This window comes from Pleurodeles waltl, chromosome 1_1 (genome assembly GCF_031143425.1).
Source record: "Pleurodeles waltl isolate 20211129_DDA chromosome 1_1, aPleWal1.hap1.20221129, whole genome shotgun sequence".
Lineage (NCBI taxonomy): Eukaryota > Metazoa > Chordata > Amphibia > Caudata > Salamandridae > Pleurodeles > Pleurodeles waltl.
Window position 1 is genome coordinate 371,774,419 of NC_090436.1, and position 21,611 is coordinate 371,796,029.

The 21,611-nt window shown below is 45.8% G+C and overlaps 1 protein-coding gene across 1 annotated transcript; it reads left to right on the plus strand.

Annotated features, from left to right (window-relative positions):
* Positions 1 to 1,048: 1,048 nt before the first annotated feature.
* LOC138296670 (uncharacterized) lies at positions 1,049 to 21,140 on the plus strand. Its single transcript, XM_069236054.1, has 3 exons — positions 1,049 to 3,422; positions 8,190 to 8,257; positions 20,244 to 21,140. The coding sequence occupies exons 1-3, from the start codon at positions 1,049 to 1,051 to the stop codon at positions 21,138 to 21,140; spliced, it is 3,339 nt and encodes a 1,112-aa protein (XP_069092155.1).
* The last annotated feature ends 471 nt before the right edge of the window (positions 21,141 to 21,611 follow it).

The window sequence follows — 21,611 nt, forward strand, 5'->3', positions numbered from 1 at the left end:
TGGAAAGAAACAAGAGAGAATTGGCCAACTTTAAATAAAACAGTTATTATTCCCTCAAATAGTGGTGCCAGTCGCATTCTTCCAATATCTTACATCATTCCGATAACGAACCCATTTACAGTGGTGTCAGAAGTGGGATATTGGAACAGGCGACAGGAGAACCCTAGAAAATGGAGGGGGTGCCCACAATGGCGGATATGATGCAGCAACTAGCTGAGGGGCAACGCCATCTGCAAATTGTATGGGAGGAGCAACAGAAGGCAGCCAAGGTGGAAAGGGAGGCCCTGCAAAACGCGCTTAAAAGTCAGGCTACTATCATGGCCAACAATCAGTTGGTACATGACAACGCGATAAAGACTTTGACGGATACCATTGCAGCAACTCGGGTACATCCAAATGTACCTAGTTCCGTTTTGCAGAGATATCAGGAAGGCGAAGACCCCAACGCCTTCTTTACTAACTTTGAACGCGTCGCCATTTCAGCCACCTGGCCGCAGGACAGATGGGGTCAATATATCGCTCCCTTATTAACCGGGACCCTCCAAGCAGCATATCAAGCGGTTAACCCGGGTGGGACAACACCCTATCCGGACATCAAGAAGAGCATCCTAGAAAGGGTCGGCTTTGATACAGAACACTATCGGGTTCGCTTCAGGAAGGCCAGGTGGGGCCCCTCTGAGAACCCTCGAGCTTCATATTTTAGGGTCAAAGATTTAGGTCTCAAGTGGCTTGGACCCATAGGGACGAATAGGGAAGATGTTATTGAGGCCGTTCTCCTAGAACAATATCTAGACGCCCTACCCGCCAATACTCGCCATTGGATCAAGCAACACCCGAACCCCGACACGAATACTACCATTGAGCTGGCCTGTGCTTTCCACCGCTCACTCGAATTTAAAACACCCCTTCCGCGGTTGTTACCTCAACCAGTTAGGCAAAACACGGGACAATCCGCAGCCTCGGGGAAAAGGCCGATAGAGGAACCGGGAAGGTTACGAGGGATAGAGAAGCCCTCTGGACAGCAGCCCCAGTGTTTTAGTTGTGGGGAATGGGGACACATTGCCCGATTTTGCCCGCTGAAGTCCGGCAAACCCGAACCCATGGAAATAGGGGTTACGAGAGGCCGGGTTTTCTACACGGGGGGAAAGATACCCAATACAAAAAGATACTGTCCATTAACGGGAGGGACACACTAGCGCTCATCGACTCCGGATGTAGTCAGTCCGTAATCAGAGCGGATCTGATTGCCGAGCATACACTTGACCCAGGTTTCACAGTATCCATATGTTGTATTCACGGGGAAACAAGAGAATATCCCCTAATATGGACTACCCTTTTTTGGGAAGGAACAAATACCCCCATAAGGCTGGGGGTAGTTGAACAGTTGGTGGAAGAGGCCATCATAGGAACAGACTTTAAAGACTTTCCGATCCTTTTGGACAGCACACAGAGAGACCTGGATGCCTGGTTGGGAAGCGCCCCTTTTTCTGAATTACCCATAACAGCCCCGGTGACCCGCTATAAACCCACTAAAAGAGAAAAACGAGAAGCCAGGAAGTCCTATAGAAGAGAGGACACAAACCACGACAGAGATAACGCACAGGTATTCGCCCTCGTTGGTCTTCCGCCCTTCCGATGTAGTCAAAGGGACGATCCCAGTTTGATCCACGCCTGGAGAAGTGCCAAACCTCGAACCATAGATGATAAGGGTCCCTCCTTTGTGATCAATAAAAATCTGTTATATCGAATCACCAGTAACGAGAGAGGGGAAAAGAAACAGTTACTGATTCCCGAACCCTATAGGCAGCAGGTGTTGCATCTAGCCCATAATCAGCCGGGGGGGGGTCATTACGGGAGAGAAAAAACAGAGGAATACCTATTAAGGAAATTCTACTGGCCTGGGGTTTTTTCCCATATCAGAAAGTTCTGTCAGCAATGTCCTAGATGTCAGTTGATAGATCCCGGACCCAGGAAAAAAGCACCCCTACATCCTCTTCCCATTATTGACGTACCGTTCTCTAGAGTAGGAATGGATCTAGTCGGGCCCCTCCTACCGTCTTCCAAGGGATACCGCTACATTCTAGTATTGGTCGATTACGCCTCTAGGTATCCGGAAGCTATCCCCCTAACTAGTATTAGCACTAAAAGTGTCGCCAACGCCATGATAGGTTTCTTCTCACGAATAGGGTTTCCCCGAGAAATATTGACGGACCAAGGGACCCAGTTTATGTCCAACTTGATGGCTCAGATTTGTCAATTATTAGGGATACGGCAGATAAGGACAGCGGTTTATCATCCCCAGACAGACGGACTAGTAGAAAGGTATAATCGCACCCTGAAAACCCTTCTGAGGAAAGCGATCTCCGAGTCAGGTAAAGATTGGGACAAGAAACTTCCCCTAGTGTTATATGCCGTCAGAACCCATGAACAAGCATCTACAGGACATAGTCCATTCGAACTGCTGTTTGGGAGACAGCCTAGGACCCTATTAGACATGGCAGCCGAGTTATGGGAGGAAGACGAAAGCGGGGAAAAACCTCTCCTAGAGTACACCAGTGAGTTAAAGTCCCGACTACAAACGATATGGGAAGATGTGAGAGGGCACATGGAAAAAGCTCAGGAGAAACAAAAGCGTTATTACGATAGGAACACTCAAATGAGATCTTTTGTAGAGGGAGACCAAGTATTAGTGCTTTTACCCAGTTCAGACAATAAACTTTTGGCAAAATGGCAAGGCCCATATAAAATAATAAAAGCAGTAACTCCGGTTACCTATAAACTACAACTCGCGACTAATCCCAACCGATTTCAAATCTTTCATGTTAACTTACTAAAAAGATGGGAGGAATCTCAAGTAGACCAAAATATAAACTGTTTAGTTAACACAGTAAAAGAGCTAGAAATAGGGTGGTGCCCCACAGACCCCCCCTCAAAGGGCGATATACCCCTCCGAAATGCGGAGTTAACAGTGCAACAGAACCAACAACTAAACCAACTCCTTAATGCGCACCCCCACGTGTTTTCCCCTGTTCCAGGTAAAACAGAGCTAATCCACCACCAGATTATAACCCAACCGGGTAAAATAATCCGGTTACGTCCCTATCGCATTCCCGAAGCGAGGAAGGTCATAGTTGAAGAGGAGGTAAAAAGGATGTTAGATTTGGATATTATAGAGCCGTCCCAAAGCCCCTGGTGCTCCCCGGTGGTGTTAGTGCCAAAACCGGACGGATCCATACGCTTTTGTATCGACTTTAGACAAATCAATGCCGTGTCCCAATTTGATACGTATCCTCTTCCCAGGGTAGACGAACTTATAGAACGGCTCGGTAAAGCCAAATACATGTCTACCCTAGACCTAACAAAAGGATACTGGCAGATTCCTTTAGCTAAAGCCGATAAAGAAAAAACGGCGTTCTCCACCTCTTCCGGTCTATATCACTTTAAGGTACTCCCTTTTGGACTGCATGGAGCCCCCGCCACTTTTCAGAGACTCATCGATACTATATTACGACCACATACCAGATACGCGGCCGCCTATCTGGATGACATCGTTATTCATAGCGAAACCTGGGAAGACCATTTAAACCATGTAGGACAGATCTTTAAAGCACTGTCGGCGGCCGGATTGACCGCCAATCCTTCCAAGAGCCGACTGGCTTTCAATGAAATTCCCTATCTGGGTTATCATATTGGGAAGGGGAATATCAGGCCCCAAATGAGTAAAATAGAAGCCATTTTACGTATAAGCGCACCCACCACAAAGAAAGAGATCCGATCCTTCCTCGGACTAGTGGGGTATTATCGAAGATTCATACCTCACTACTCTACAGTGGCCGCCCCCCTCACTGACCTCTTGAGGAAGGGGCAACCCAAGAACATCACAAGTCTAACCATTCCACAATCACATAGCTACCGTACCTTGCAACGGTGCCTAACCACGCAACCCGTATTAAAATGCCCTGAATTCAGTCGTCCCTTCCATCTCCAAACGGATGCCTCGGACGTAGGCCTGGGTGCAGTACTGTTCCAAAAAGATGAAAATGAGATAAGCCATTCGGTGGTCTTCATTAGTCGTAAGCTATTTCCTCGGGAACAGAACTATCCCATAATAGAGCGTGAGTGCCTGGCCATTAAATGGGCTGTTGAAAGCCTTCAATATTATCTCCTAGGGAGGTCCTTCCTTTTATATACCGACCATGCCCCTCTTACCTGGCTCTCGAGGTATAAGGACACCAACGTTCGCATTTTAAGATGGTTTATGGAGCTACAACCTTTCTCCTTCCAGGTTTGCCATCTCCCTGGAGACCTTATGGGACAAGCAGACTATTTGTCTCGATTTCCGGGACCTGGGGGGCTCGAACAGCCCCATCCAAGGGAGGGGATGTGTAACGGGAGTGCCGCCGAACGCAGCTCCCAAACACCTGTCGGGGGAGGAACACAATGGCCCGGGGGCACGAGAGGAAACCTCCCTGCCATGACGTATGACGCTGAGGGCGTCATAAACATCAGAAGAGAAGACGGACGAGGGAGATCGGGAGAAAAGAAGGAGGAGCCGAGAACGCGGGGAAGCCGGAGTGAGGAGATCGCCATCGGAGCATCGGAAGAAGAGAAAGAGACCGCCGTGACCGGAGAGCCGACAACGGAAAGGGAAACCGCCATCACCAGGGGGCCGGAGGAAGAGAAGGACACCGTCGAGGTCGGAGAGTCGGTTGCAGCGAGGGGAAGCACCGCCATCCGAGTGCCCAGGACGGAGGAAGAGACCCAGAAGTCAGGACGCCTCGAAGGAAGGAGGAACCACTGGGCAACTCCCGGCCCAGACGAAGAGAAATCGGGAGATCACCCACGTGCCGGCCGCGCCCCGGGAGGGACGTGGCCCTCCCAGGTACGTCTATACCCTGCCTGGCAGACTCTGTCAGGCTGGCTGACAGGGAAAAGAGGAAAAGGGGGGGGGGGGGGAGAAAGGGAGGACGGGAAGACCTCGTGACAGAAGGGGACTTACCAGAAAAGGAGAGGGGGACCTAAACTGCTTTAACCCACGGACAGGGACACCACCCGAGAAACCCTAAGAAAAGGAAGAGAAAGGGGTTTTTTTGGAGTAAAAAGGAAATAAGGGCACAATACCACAGAGTGATACCCACCACCAGCACCAGCCCTACCTAGTCCACACCACCCTACTAACCCTGTTTGAACCCTTGTCTTACCCCTACTTTATTCACGTACCTGATTACTTTTATTTTTCTTTTTCTTTTGGGAATACGGGAGATCGGAGGACGGAAAAACCAGACCGCCTCAAGACGGAACCAAGACACCACCAGAGACTGTAAAACCCAAGCAGGGTTTTGGGGAAATAGAAAATAGGGCTAATCTTGTGGAAAGAAACAAGAGAGAATTGGCCAACTTTAAATAAAACAGTTATTATTCCCTCAAATAGTGGTGCCAGTCGCATTCTTCCAATATCTTACATCATTCCGATAACGAACCCATTTACACCGATGTTCATTAATGTGTTGAAGGATGTACTGTGTGCTTTGCTCAGACATCTGTCCTGCTACATCAGGTTCCCCCAATGTGCGGGTTTGGCCACTGTTAAAGCTGAAATCACACAAGAAAGTATGGGGTTCACAGGGAGCTCTAAGCTGTGGAAAATTTCCTAGTAGCTCTTAAACCATGTAAGGTAAGTTGATGCTGGTGGATACTGAGGAGAGTCGAGGCTCGGAGGTGGGGGAGCGGAGGGAAAGTTTCCTTTATGGACTTGGTGGTCTCACACACTACATAGTGTCATGCTTCATCATATGACCACCTAGCCCCACCCAGGTAGGACAATGCCACCTGGGCGGACTCAACCTCACTGTTAAAGGAACAGGAGGGAGTGCGTAAATTATCACTGTTTTGGAAAAACGTGGGATCCAGCTAACCTAGGGTATACTTAAAAACACCTAAACAATCACCTATGTGAAAGTACACTTTTAATAGTGGTGACTGTTGGTGTGGTTAAAAACTAAAATGGGGACACCTCTGTGAGAGCAAGGACTCCCAGGGTTGCCTATCTAAGAGTCAATGGCCAACATGTTTCTGCCCTCTCTGTTGAGCCTAGGAAGGTCTCGGGGCATTCGTCAGGGCCTAGGATCCCTATGTCTCATATAATATGAGGGAAAAAGAAATACTCCGTGCACTGGGAGAGAAAGTGGAAGAAGGTGCAATGAAGGTAAGGGGCCTACCTTAAGCAAGGAAATACCTTGTGGAGGCCTGGGGGGAATAAAGCACACATAAGACTTGTGAAACACAACACTCCACAGCAAAGCAAACACACACGTGACATAGTAAGCAGAAAACATGCACTGCACACGTGTGTGGGACATAACTAAAAAGGGGAGAAACATATTCTTACCCTATACCTGAAGGCAACTGGCCCCAGGTATCCAGGAGGGGGAGGGTCCCCTTATTGTCACACACTAGATGGATAGAGGAATAAAATACAGTAAAAAGGAAAGGCAACATATGAAGTAAATAGCATTCTATCTGGGGGAATAGATAATGTATAATTGTTAGCGACAAGGCAAATCCCTCGCCGAAAAAAGTACAATAAATGAAGGCGTGTTAGGAAATCACAGTAATGAGTCTCAACATGGGGTAAGTATTGTATATGGAAGGCAAGACATAGGAGGTACTAAACACCACATGCAGCCTGCTGAAGAATGATATAATCAGCCTAATAAGACCAGAGTGAAATACACTACAGAAGAGGAATAAAAGAATAAAAAGAAAGATCTTATCTGTGCCACGGGGGCCGAAGACTTACAACTCCAAAGGGGGCGCTCACTGTGTGCCTATTCCGTCTCCTCGCAGGACCGCTTGTGGGAAAAGTCCAGGGGGAAGGCGGTATTTGAAGGAAATAGTTAATTTAACTCAGTGCTTCAATTCGCGCAATCACCGACACTTTCCCAGGTGTTAAAAATAGAGTTAATAGGAGCCAGCACGCCAAAACGCGCAATCACCGCCGCTGGCCCGGGCTGTCTAGCCAAGTCCGAAGCATGGAGCCGGTGTGCGGCATCAGTGGAGTGACATCACATGATGGAACGTCACATGACGCTGCGCAGCTAGCAGGCTGCTGGGAAGTGGAGTTCTCAGCAGTGCCAGTGGTAAAGGGACCCCTTCTCGCCGATCGCGGGAGGGGCAACAGAAGTAAAAGAAGGGAGAAGGGAAAGACAAGGAAGAAAGAAGAGAAAAAGGGATGAAGAAGGGGAAGGGGGAGCCAAGTGGTGGTGTGAAAGAAAAGGGGCAGAAAGATGGAAAGGTGGGTGGAGGGATAGGGAGGAAGGGGAATGGAAGGAAATAAAGAGGGCAAGTGGAGGGCATAAGGGGGGCAGAGAGGAAGGAGAGGAATGGAGGGAGAAAAGAGCGGAGGAAGCACCAAGGAAAGTGCAGCGGTGTGAGAAGAGGTGGGCGACTATTCTGCACCACAAGATGGTTACCAGGCATAGTATTACTGTATACCAAGATAATGGTGGACACGATCATTTGTTAAGTGAGAACCACGGGATCTCATCATTCAAACCATTAGTGTCTGAGGTAGTCTCCAGACCCAGCGTTGTTCATAGAGAAATAACTTCTGTTTCATATTGTTAGTCATGGGTGGTAATTGTTCTAGAACAGTCCAAAATATATCATCTGGCGAATGATTGTGCAGAATGAAATGACTTGTGAGATTAGTTGCGTCACGTTTACAGCGGATAGTGCTCCTGTGCTCGCAGATTGTTATGCCCACTTTCCTCATTGTCATTCCAATGTATTTTAGCTGGCAGGGGCACTTGATCAAATAAACCACATTTTTATTGTTGCAAATAGTGAGTGACTTCAAAACCCACGGGGTTTTCAGACCGAGGTTCACCGTCGTGGATTTCTGTGTAAACTGGCATATACTACAATTGCCACACGGATAGTGTCCTGTATGGGGTGGTAGATGCCATAGTGTTGTCTGTTTACCGGATGGTTTAGAGGTGGGTCTAGTATGGACCACCATGTCACGTATATTTGTGGCTCTTTTATAGGCTTGCAACGGTTGTTGGAAAGGGAGGCCTCTAGATGTCAAGTTCTTCCAGTCATCTCTGATGATTTTCTGGATCTTGTTGGATAGTGGGTTGAATGTAGTTATACACACTATCTGTTCCGTGTTGGGTTTGTTGATGCAGGGTTGCAACAATTGGTCTCTGTTATTGTTGAGAGCTCTTTTGTTGGCTCTTCTGACGAAGTGTATGGGGTAATCTTTTTCTTACAGTTTGGTAGAAAGTTTGTTGCCATGTTTTGCATAGTCTGTGAGGTTCGAGCAGTTCCGTCTTGGGCGTAAGAACTGCCCCACGGGGAGATTCTCCTTCAGAGACCTTGGGTGAAAGCTGTGAAACTGGAGAAGGTTGTTGCGATCCGTGGGTTTGTAGGAGACCTCAGTAGCTAAGGATCCATTATTTTCATAAATAAGTCGATCCAAAAATGTCAGTTGGCTATCACCTATATTCATTTCAGGAAAGGGTTAGCCGTATTAAGCCAGTTCAAGAAGGCTAAGGCTTCTTCTCTGGTTCCTGTCCAGACCAGTAAAATGTTGTCTATGTACCGTTTCCATAATTTGATCTGTTGTAGGAACGGTTTGTCATCATGGAGAACCACTTGTTTCTCAAAACTGTCTACATACAGACAGGCCAGACTTGGGGCAAAAGTGCTACCCATTGAGGTCCACTGAATTTGTAGATAAAAGGTATTTTCAAATTTGAAGTAGTTCCTTGTTAGTGCAAGGTGAGCCAGATCAAGTACAAATTCAGGGTGTGTGGGTGAAACCCCTGTGTTTGCTTCCAGGAGGTCGCATATAACACCCAGGGTTGCTTCCTGGGGGTTATTCGTATAAGGGGATTCAACGTCTAGTGTAATCAAAAGTTCTCTAGTTTTGTCAAACGACACAGAGTCTAGCAGAACCAGGACATCGGTAGTGTCTTTCAAGTAGGTGGGAATTTGTTTCACTAGCGGTTGCAGGAAGAAGTCACAGAATTGGGAAAGTGGTTCAAGAACCGAGCCAATCCCTGACACTATTGGCCTCCCTGGAGGCGGGATTTTTCCTTTATGTGCCTTGGGAAGAATGTAAATGTAAGGTATTTTAGGATTAAATTGTATCAAAAAAGTTGCTTCATGTTTGGTGAGCCAATCATTATTGACTCCTTTGGTCACCAGGAAGGAGATTTCTTCATGGATATCTGATGTTGGATCACGGGACAAGCGTTTGTAGTGTTGGGTGTTTTCTAGCAGGCGCTGACACTCATCCCTGTACATTTTTTGAGGTAGAATTACCGTAGCCCCACCTTTATCTGCTGGTTTGATTATAATCGAGGGGTCGGCTGTTAAAGCTGCCTTCTACGATTTGGCACATGTTCCTCATGTGATAGGGGCCATAGAAGGCACCTACATTGCCCTGGTTCCACCCAGGATAAATGCACAAGTGTACAGGAACCGGAAGAACTTTTATTTAAATAATGTCCAGGTGGTGTGCCTCGCTGACCAATATATCTAACAGGTTACGGCCAAGTTCCCTGGTTCTGTGCATAACTCATTAATTATGTGGAACAGCAACGTCCTACACATGATGGCAAAACTACAGAGGGGCTGGGCCTGGCTCATTAGGTATGTATCCAATAGTATGTGTGCCCCTGTAATCTCACCTCTCTTCACAATCTGCCCTGTGTCTCCGCCATTATCAAGATGGGTCCAATCTTTGTGCACACAGGTGACTCTGGTTACCCTAACCTTCCCTGGCTGCTGACATCTGTGAGATATTTGACTACAGATGCTAAACACCATTTCAATGAGGCCCACAGAGGACGACGCACATCATCGAGAGGACCTTTGGGCTACTGAAGGCCAGATTCCGGTGTCTATAGGTCTCCGGAGGTGCCCTACTCTTCAAACCACTTAAAGTCTGCCAGATCGGTGTTGTCTGCTGCATGATACACAATCTGGCCCTGAGATGTCACATCTCATTGCTGGATGTTGAGGAGGTGGCAGCTGGACCAGTGGCTGATGAAGGGGACATAGTGAGTGATGAGGAGGAAGATGATGAGGATGCAGCTGACTCTAGAGCAGAGTTAATTCAACAATACTTCCCATGAGAAACAGGTATGTGTCAAATGTTTTGTATGTGAGCTGTACTTATGTCTGCCTTGTGACATAGCTTCTCCTGGTGTTTGTCATTAGTGGAGGTGTTGAGTGCAGCTGTCTCTCTGGGTGGGTGGGGGGCCATTTTGCCCATCAGAGGGGTTGTTAATGTTCAGATGTCAGTGCTATTTTCACTCTGCTTTTGTCTTGCATCAGTTATGCAATTTATTGTCCATGTTCTATGTTCACTGTACTGCTATGTCAACTGCAAATATAGTGCCAAACATAGTGGTGTTATTAGTATTGCTACTTATCCTCACAGTCCACAATGGGAGGATGTGTAACCTAATTTTTACTGACTGTGGGACATGCCTTTAGTTGAGTTTTGTCAGCCCTGAGCCAAGGACCATTGGGTATGGTTGTCTAGGAAATGTGGATCTGACATGTGCATATGGTTTGAGATTCCACCTGCCAAATCACACTGGGGATTTCAACATTGTACTGCATATTTGTTGAGTGGCCAACATTGACTCCTATTGTGATAGTTGTCCCCATCTTGGTCTATTTGCAGGGCATTTGTGTGGTGCAACTCTAGTTCCAGCCTTGCCTGTTGCCTGTTGCCTGTTGCCTCCCTTGACACATGTATCTAGAGTATGTCTGCTCTACTATTATCCTTGCTGCATACTGATCCCCTTTCTGTCTATCTCACAGACCTTTGCAGGATAATTGGTTGACTGTTATGACATGTTTTACAACAGAAAATCTTACTCATTACAATAAAGACAGGGGCAGTAGCTGTGCTCAAAGGTGTTTGATTTGTTTCACAAGTGCAATGGGTGATGAGTGGGGTCATGGTGGGTGAAATCATCAGAGTAGTTGTCCCAGCTGTAGGTAGTCCAGATCCAATGTCCAAAGGGCCATGGGAAAATGGGTACATGACAGTGGACAGTCAACAGGGTGTTCCAGTGGCAGACAGGGAAGAATGTTCAGGAGAGGGTCACTTCCTGGCAGTGGTCTTGGTCTTGGCATTGGCATCAGGTCCTGAAGGATATCTGGATGGATATCCTCACTTACGTGGGGATTCCTCAGCTCCAGGGGGAGAGGGGCTGGTGGTCTGTGGGTCTTATGGCAGGGCCTCCATACCACTAGCTGCCGCAGAAGGGGAGGGCTTTGTTGGAATGTGGCCAGTGGAAGGGGCCTGCTGATGGGTGGGGACGCATGCTGGATGGTGGTCAGTTCCTTGTGCACCCCTACAATGGAGGCCATGGTGGCATTGAGGGTCTGCCACTGCTGCATGGCCTCCTGGTGGTATTCTCCCTGCAGCCTCTGGTTCTCCTGCACAGTTGCAAGGATCTGGCCCATAGTGTTCTGTGAATGGTGGTATGCTCCCAGGACTTAGGAGATGGCCTCCTGGCCAGTCGTTTGGCTTGGGTGCCCCATTTCTTGGGCCACAGGTGCCCTTCCACTGCCCCTGCCCCCTGTGCCTGTACCCCTGGCACAGTGTGCCCACTCCTAGTTGCACCACGACCTTTATTGTCTTGGGTATGTAGCATTGACTCTGGTCCCTGTACTATGGGCACACTGCTGATTGACCTGTCCTTGGGACACAGGTTTGGGGATGAAGGGTTGGCTGTGCTGTAGTAGCCACATGGGTGGGGTAATCTGATGTGTCCAGGGTGGGGCTGGTGGTGATGGACTGACCAGTTGTCCCAGATAGCCAGCCAAGTCGTCAATATCCAGACATCCACTGGGGCCTTCATCCTCGGAGGGCTGTCTGTCTCTGGTATCCACTGCCAGCGGGTCCTGTGAATGGGAAAGGAGGGAGTTACATTGTGGAGATGTCATTGTTAATATCATTGTCTGATGCATGGAATAGCTTGACTTGCTTCCCAGTAATGGCAATGACAAATGCAGCACTGCAGACATTGCTTGTGGGTGACTGATTGTGCCATTGTTTAAATTTTTGATTGAGGATAGTGGATAGCATTGTTGCCATTGCCATGTGTTGGAACGCAGTGGAAGCATCCAGTTGTTGTGGCATGTTGTATGGTTTTCCATGCAGGTGTTCCACTGTGAAGTGGAACTGTGATCTATTGATGTGTAGGGAGTGATGCATTGTGGGAGTTGTGGTCCTTGGCATTGTGATTGGTATCAGTGCATTAGGGACGGACTGTGTGGTTTCAGTGGCAGTGGGGTAGTGTGGCATGCAGGGGAAGGGCGTGGAGTGATTGGGGGGTACAGAAATGTAAGATGGGGTGGATTAGGGAGTAAAGGGTGGTGGAGATGCATGCTGAACAGGAGTGGTTGGCGCCTGGGGAGTGTTGATGGGACATGGCGGTTGTGTTGTGGGTCAGGGTGTGTGTTGTATATGTAGGGTGCAGTGTAGGGTGCTTGATGGTGTGGGGGGTGTTGGGTTGTGTGTGCTGGTGGTATCTGTTGTTTGTGTACAGTGTTGATGTGTGTATTGTGTTGCAGGTGCAGTTGTGTGGTGTGTGATGCATGGGAAGTGTGTTGGTGCCTATGGTATTGACGTGCAGTGTCCTCCGTTGGTGTGCTCCTCGATATCTCTGTCAGTAGTTGTGGTTGCAAAGGATTATAGATGTATGTGAGGGTATGTAATATAGTGCAGTGAGCAGGTGTGTGTGTATTGTGTGTATGTGATTCAGGTGTTGGATATTCAGACTGTCCAATGTGGTGTCTGGTTCTGGTGGAGGTAATTTTTAGACTGCAGTGATTCGCACCGCCAATGGTTTTCCACCATGCCATGACCGTCATGCTGATTTGTGGGTCGTAATATGGAGGGCGCGATGTTGTCAGCGAGGTGCTGCTGGTGGTGGAACCGTCTCTCTCCCGCCCTCTGTCGGCTTGGCGGTTTAGGATTTGTGGCTGTATTTTGGCAGTCTTCAGTTAGTGACTCGTTATACAGCGGTCACTGTACCGCCATCACTGGCGGTCTTTTCGCAGTCACCAGTGTGCCGGTCTTGCCAAAAAAATGCCAAACTCATAATGAGGGCCTAAATCTACTTCTAACTTAAATGGAGATATTAATACACAGGATGCCCGCCTGTCTACTTGTGCTATTGAAATATTACCCCAAAACTCCCTAAGCTTAGCCGATTGGTCAGTACTATATATTTTAGCATTATGTCTGACCATATTTTGTATAGTTTCTGGATCAGTTCTATGGGTATTTGTCCCTGTATCTTAGAGTTAATTAATGGTGTTTTCTTTTTTTTTTACTGGTTCTGCAAGTCTAAAAACCTACTCTAGTATTTACTCTCCTCATACAGTGTTGCAGGTATGCTTTACTTGGAAGATAGAACTTGCTGCTCTTTTAATAACAGTTCTGCATTTGCTGTTTAGCCTGTTTGAGTTTTTGCATATTAGTGACCTATCTTTGCTTCTCATATGTTTCATGTATCGTCTTTAGATAAAGCTCAAGTTCTTCCCTTAGTTTTCTATGAACCATCTTTTCTGCTATGTCCCTTGAAATAAAATTAGCTTTAATAGTCATCTTAAAGCAGTCCCATACCATATCAACATTGCCAGTGCTTTCATTTATTTCAAAATACTGCACGATCTCCATCTCAGTCTCCTGAACCCAGGCCTCTTCTTCCAACTTGTCTATATTGAAATGTTACCTGAGTGGTGAACGAATCTTCTTTTTATCTGACAGATAAATCTGAACTAACGAATGAACTCAAAAAATGTTTACTAAATGATCAAAATAATGAAGACCACAGTCGATAGAGTTTACAAAGTAATCCAATCTAGCAACAGATTTATATCTATTACAAACATCAGTATATTCTCATTGTGTTGGGAATGTATTCCTCCAAGGGTGAATTAAGTTTATTTCCATTATTATGTAACCCCTTGCCGGCCACGGACGTAATGGTTATGTCCGTGGCTGCGCCTCTTAGGCGCCACGGTAGTAACCATTACGTCTGGTTACTGGCCCTCGGGGGAAGCGCTAGCGCTCCCACCGATGGCCGTCCCCTCCATCTCCAGGTCAGGGCTGGAAGGCATATCGCTTCCCCCTTCCACCCTCTTCCACCCGACCCCCACCAGTGACATCTGGTCACCTCCCATTGTGCTGGAAGCATGCTTCCAGCGCAATGTGGAAGAGAAATGCAGAAGCATTTCTCTTCCACTCAGGAGGGGGTGGCCGGCAGAGGCATGAAAGGAAAGGAAGGGCCTTTCCTTTCCTTTCATGTCTCTGCAAGCATTTCTGCATTGCGATCAGGCAGCAGAAATGCCCACTAGACAATAGGGATTTTTTTTTGTGTGAAATGGACATGAGGGGAGTGGCCCCATGGGCAAGGGCCACTCCCCAGGGGGCCAAATAATTTTTAGGCCTTTTCTGCCTCCACCCCCCCCCGGAGGCAGATCGGCCTAACCTAATTAGGCCAATCTGCCTCCAGGGGGGTCAGAAACCTCTAGACACCAGGGATATATATAGTTTTATTTAATTTATGTTTTTATGTATGGGGAGCAACCCCTTAGGCAAGGGTCACTCCCCAGGGGGGACAAATCATTTTTAGGCCATTTCTGTCCCCCCGGGGGCAGATCGGCCTAATTATATTAGGCTGATCTGCAACCGGGGGGGGCAGAAGCCAATAGACACCAGGGTTTTTTTTTTTTATACTAACTCATAAGGGGAGCAGCCCCTTGGGCAAGGGTGGCTAAAATATTTTTAGGCCTTTTCAGCCCCCTCTTGAGGCAGATCGGTCTAATGTATTTAGGCCGATCTGCCTCCAGGGGGGGGGGGGGCAGAAACCTCTAGACATCAGGGATATATATTTTTTTTTATTTACTTTATGTTTTTATGATGGGGAGCGACCCCTTATGCAAAGGTCGCTCCCCTGGGGGGTAAATTGTATTTAGGACATTTCTGACCCCCTTGGGGGCAGATCGGCCTAGTTTTGTTAGGCCAATCTGCCCCCAAAGGGGAGCAGAAACCACTAGACACCAGGGATTGATGTGTGTGTATGCGTGTGTTTTGTTTGGGGGTGCTGCCCCGTGGCTAAGGGTCGCTACCCATGGGGGCACATTACTGTTGGCCATACCTGCCCCCCTTGGGGGCAGATCAGCCTATTTTTGGAAGGCCCATCTGCCCCCAAGACCAGAGACCAGGGAAGATTTTCTTTTCAAAATAAGAGGGTTTGGGTATGGCAATACCCCCTCCCCAAATAAATGGGGCAAACGTTGTTCTGCCCTCCAGTGGGCAGATGGTGCAATTACCCCTGATCCACACCCCAGGGGGGGCAGAAGATCTACTAGATGCCATTGAATTAAAAAAAAAAAAAAAATAGCTGGGTGGTGGCTACCAACCAGTATGGGGCTGGTTATGCCCCCACCCCAACTGAAGGGGTAACAGTCTTTCAGCCCTCCCCCACACACTAAAACATCTTATCCCATGGCAAGCAAGAGGACATTTGATTATTTTGGGTTTTGGTTTTACATTTGGGCAATGAGAGCTTGGTAACTCTCAAAATCGTCCCACTTGGAACGGTGAGGGCTGCACTTTTTTGACTTTGGGACACTGCCATGTAGAAAAATCCACAAGACCCAGACACATCTGAAAACTAAACATCTGGTTGATTCCAGGGTGGTGTGCACCCCACACCATTTTTTTACCCACAATGCCCTGCAAACCTCCAACTTTGCTAGAAATCACACATTTGTCCCACATTTTTGTGATGGAACCTTCCAGAATCTACAGGAATCCACAAAATTCCTACCACCCAACATTGTCTCATCTATGCCGATAAAAATTCTGCTGCACCTGTCAGCCTAAAAATGTTTTTTTTCAAACTGCCCTTTTAGACCCGCTTTGGTTCCCCCTCAATTTCAACATGTTTTTGGCTCTTCCTTGTCACAGGCACTTGGACCACCTACACAAGTGAGGTATCATTTTTACCGGGAGACTGAGGGGAACATTGGGTGGTAGGAAATTTGTCCCGGTGTGGTGATCCCACACAGAAATGTGGGTAAAAAGTGATTTTCTTAGCTAAATTTGAGGTTTGCTGAGGATTCTGGGTAAGAAAACTTTAGGGGATCCATGCAAGTCACACCTCCCTGGACTCCCTCGGGTGTCTAGTTTTCAGAAATGTCTGGGTTTGGTAGGTTTCCCTAGATGGCTGTTGAGCCCAGGACCAAAAACGTAGGTGCTCCCTTCCCCCCCAAAAAAAACAGGTAGTTTTGTATTTGATAATTTTGATGTGTCCAGATAGTGTTTTGGGGCATTTTCTTTTGCAAGCACTAGGCCTACCCACACAAGTCAGGTCCAGTTGTTATCAGGAGACCTGGGGGAACACTGGGTGGAAGGAAATTTGTAGCTCCTCTCAGATTCCAGAACTTTCTGTCACCGAAAAGAGAGGAAAAAGTGTTTTTGGGCCAAATTTTGAGGTTTGCAAAGGATTCTGGGTAACAGAACCTGGTGAGAGCCCCACAAGTCACCCCATCTTGGATTCCCTTAGATGTCTAGTTTTCAAAAATGTGCAGGTTTGCTAGGTTTCCCTATGTGGCGGCTGAACTAGAGGCCACAATCCACAGCTAGGCACTTTGCAAAAAACAGCTCTGTTTTATTTGGGAAAATGTGATGTGTCCACGTTGTGTTTTGGGGCATTTCCTGTCGCGGACGCTAGGCCTACCCACACAAGTGAGGGACCATATTTATCGGGAGACTTGAGGGAACACTGGGTGGAAGGAAATTTGTGGCTCCTCTCAGATTCCAGAACTTTCTCTCACCAAAATGAGAGGAAAATGTGTTTTTTGGCCACATTTTGAGGTTTGGAAAGGAGTCTGGGTGACAGAACATGGTCTGAGCCCCACAAGTCACCCTATCTTGGATTCCCCTAGGTGTCTAGTTTTCAGAAAAGCGCTGGTTTGGTAGGTTTCCCTAGGTGCTGGCTGAGCTAGAGGCCAAATCCTACAGCTAGGCACTTTGCAAAATACATGTCTGATTTCAATGTAAAAATGTGATGTGTCCATGTTGTGTTTCCTGTCACGAGCATTAGGCCTACCCACGCATCAGGAGACTTGGGGGAACACACAATAGCAAAACAAGTTTTATTGCCCCTTGTCTTTCTCTACATTTTTTCCTTCCAAATGTAAGACAGTGTGTAAAAAAGACCTCTATTTGAGAAATGCCCTGTAATTCACATGCTAGTATGGGCACCCCGGAATTCAGAGATGTGCAAATAAGCACTTCATGTCATCACCTTATCTTATGCCCATTTTGGAAATACAAAGGTTTTCTTAATACCTATTTTTCACTTTTTATATTTCAGCAAATGAATTGCTGTATACCCGATATAGAATGAAAACCCATTGCAAGGCGCAGCTCATTTATTGGCTCTGGGTACCTAGGGTTCTTGATGAACCTACAAGCCTTGTATGTCCCCACAACCAGAAGAGTCCAGCAGATGTAACAGTATATTGCTTTAAAAAATCTGAGATCGCAGGAAAAAGTTACAGAGTAAAACATGGAGAAAAATTGCTGTTTTTTTTCACCTCAATTTCAATATTTTTTTCAATTCAGCTGTTATATTCTGTAGGAAACACTTGTAGAATTTACACAACTTACCCCTTGCTGAATTCAGAATGTTGTCTACGTTTCAGAAATGTTTAGCTTTCTGAGATCCAGCACTGGTTTCACACCCATTTCTGTCACTAAGTGGAAGGAGGGTGAAAGCACAAAAAATAGTAAAAATGGGGTATGTCCAAGTAAAATGCCAAAATTGTGTTATAATATGGTATTTTCTGGTTCAAGTCGGCCAGTTCCTGAAAGCTGGGAAGCTTGTGATTTTAGCACCATCAACCCTTTGTTGTTGCCATTTTCAGGAGAAAAAATCACAAGCCTTCTTCTGCAGCCCTTTTTTCCCATTTAAAAAAAATAATAATAATAATTTAGCTGTATTTTGGCTAATTTGTTGGTCTCCTTTAGGGAAACCCACAAAGTCTGGGTACCTCTAAAATCCCTAAGATGTTGGAAAAAAAGGATGCAAATTTGGCATGCGTAGCTTATGTGGACAAAAGGTCATAAGGGCCTAAGTGCGAACTGCCCCAAATAGCCAAAAAAAGGCTTGCCACCTGAGGGGGGGAAAAGGCCTAGCAGCGAAGGGGTTAAGTTGTTTTGTGTTTATTTTGCTTATGCATGGCTGTTGACAAATCCAAAGTCTGGTTTTGGAGAAAATTAACATCTCCACCTAAAAATCAATTTACCTCGAAGAAGCATGAAAGACTGAAATAATTCCACCAACTGGCCAGGATTATCTCCTGTGGAAGCATACATCGTAGCAACTGTCACTGCTTTACTGTCTATCTGACCAGTAACCCATGTCTATCCCCCTTCTTCATCAGTTTGAAAGGAACAAGCTTTCCATCTCAAATACTTGCTAAAAAAAAATTGCCACAATCCTATGGGCAGATTTAACGTAAAACATTTATATAAAATCTGTACAGTTCTGAAAGATGGAGATTTCTCGATTTTTATCTTGCTTTATCTGAGTTTTTTTAAAGTAATACTATACATCGGGTGTTGTCTTTGCCCATGTCTCAATTGCCTTTGCTTTACGCTTATTATTTAACCCGTTTACATTAATGGATATGATTTTCAAGGCATCAATGTCAATTGTGTCACTCATTTCATGATTTTCCAGCCTAAGGCTACTGTAATGTCCTATCAAAACAGTGGAATGTAACACACTGTGAGCCCTCCGTGTTGTGTCTGGCCTTGCCCTGTCTGTCACCCTCATGTGTCTGTGTGCGTGGAACACACCGCGCACAGCTTTCAGAATGTTCAGGAGGTGCTCAGCATTACAACGGTTGAGTGCCAATGTTGTGAGAGAAGCAAAGGAAATAAAGAAGCCTTACACTTTGCTCCGTTTGCCTCGTCATTACACTACCCATGACTCCCACATGATCTATTTTCCATATCTGTGCCTGGTATTCATCAATGCATAACATCCAAAATAAAATCATGCAATATGTAAAGTGCAACATGCAAAAATGTGCATGTGTGTTAAAGTGCTATAACATTCAAGGAGCATGATTTAAAAAATGTGCCAATTATAGTGTTAACATACAGAGTGGTGAGCCCATGTTGTGAGAGAAATGAAGGAAATGAAGAAGCCTTACACTTTGCTATGTTTGCCTCGTCATTACACCCCTGGATTTGGCGACGAGGAAGGGGAAACCATTGAAGAGATCACCACTTCACTTTGAAATTACATAGCAGTAAGCAGCGCTGTGTCCACAGCTTTGGAAATCCCTCATAATTCAAATATCGGCTTGACAAGGTGAGAGAAGTATCTACCAATAACTCCAATAAAACATGCCCACTTAATCCACAAAGGGTTCCTATGGCAAGAAAGATCCCTTGGCCCCACCTCGACGAGCTCCTGGGAGGAGTTCATCCACACAACTGAAAGCATTAACCCATTAAATACATTGAACTTAATATCTTATACACTAAATAACCACTGGAGGGAGCCAGATCCTTAAAAATAAAATTAAGAACTCTAACTAAAAGAATACTACAAGAATAAGAAGTTATTTTCAATGACTATTGAATATAATATATTTTAAGTGTAATCCCAGTAAATTAGAACTAAAATGACTGGCATTATGAATGCTGTGGCAATGCCCAGTACATTTTTAGAAGTGCCAGGACCACCTGCAGAAAGTTGGACACAGTGGAACAAATGTTTCGAAAATCACTTAGAGGCTATAGATGGACCCAAGTATGAGCCAGCTAGAAAACATGTTATGAGGTATAATTGTCTGGGAGTTGAAGGAAGAAGATTATTTGACCACATAAACCCTGTTGAGAAAGGGGAAGACCAAGAATGGGATGTATTAATTGAAGCCAAAACTATAATGAAAAACTATTTTGATACAACAATTAGTGTCATTATGGAAAGATACAACTTTTACTACTGCTACCAAGAATCTGGAGAATAAATTGAGTCTTATGTTGCAACACTAAGGATGCTGGCCACAACATGCTCATTCAAAGACATAGATGAAATGATCCGCGATCAAGTAGTAATGCACACCACTTATGTTAAAGTGCAAGAAAAGCTATTATGTCATCGTAATCCCAGTTTAGAGAAGGTGACATCAACTGTAAGAGTATTGAAAGGTCTGCACAGGGAGTGAAACTGCTGCACAAATCTGATAACCATCATTCGGATGTCAACCTAATTCACAAAGAAGAAGAAGCATCTATGAATCAATCAAAAAAATACAACAGAAAGAATGGTTCAAATCCAAGCAACATAAAATTAACATGCTATCGCTGCGGATCTGGTACCAACTTGTCGTCAAGCAAGGGGTGTCGTACTATTGACAAAATTTGCAAAGGATGTGGGAAGTCTGGACATTTCCTAAATGTTTGCAGAACATCTCGCGTAAAGAAAGTCTTCAAAGTAGAAGAATCTAAATCAGAGGAAGACTCAGATGACAATGAAATGATGGAAAATGTAGTGCTACTAGTGGCCATCATCAACAAGGAAGACTTACAGAATCAACCCAAATGCAATGTGCATGTGAATGGGGAAAGTGTGGAGATGCTAGTTGACACTAGATCCAGAATCACTATTTTATCAAAGGACACTTACGAAAACCTAGAATGCAAAGCACCATTAAATGCTAGTAGGATCATTCCGGGAGCCTATGGAGGTCACAAAATAAGGCTGGAAGGAGTGTTTAACACCGAGTTGATGTTCAAGAAAAAAAGTGCTTCATCAAACGTATTCGTAGTTAACTACAATGTCAACATCCTTGGTTGGTTGGAGCAACAGAAACTGAAAATGATTATTAATCAATGTCAACCTCCTTATGTGTTGAGTATTCAAGAAAACAGTTTAGAAGCTATACTCGAAGAGCACAAGAAGGTGTTCATTGGAAAGCTTGAACGCTTAAAGAACTTTAAAAATAAAATAGAATACACAACCTGTCAAACAACGTGTAAGAAATATACCCTTGTTAGCCCGCTCTGAGGTCAAAGATATTTTAAAGACTTGGTGTGAGAATGGAATAATGGAACCCATCAATGCATCGGAATGGTTATCACCTGTGGTCATAGCTAAAAACAAATGGATCAATCCATTTACGCATTGACCGCCAACTCAACCACTATGTGGTAGCTGATCGTCAACCGTTGCCTCTAATAAATAAAATGTTGATGACCTCGGAGAAAGCAAAGATCTTCACAACTCTTGACTTCCGTGCGGCTTAGCACCACGTACAATTGGAGGAGGGCTCAAAAGGTTACACAGCATTCGTTACTCCTGAAGGAGCTTACCAATTTTGCAGACTACCATTCGGGCTATGTTCGGCATCTGCGATCTTCCAGCGCATAATGAACCAACTTTTCTCTGACATGAAAGGTGTAAGGTCATTTCAAGATGACATACTAATTTACAGCGAAACAGAAGAAGAACACCTGTCTATGTTGCGGAAGGATTGTG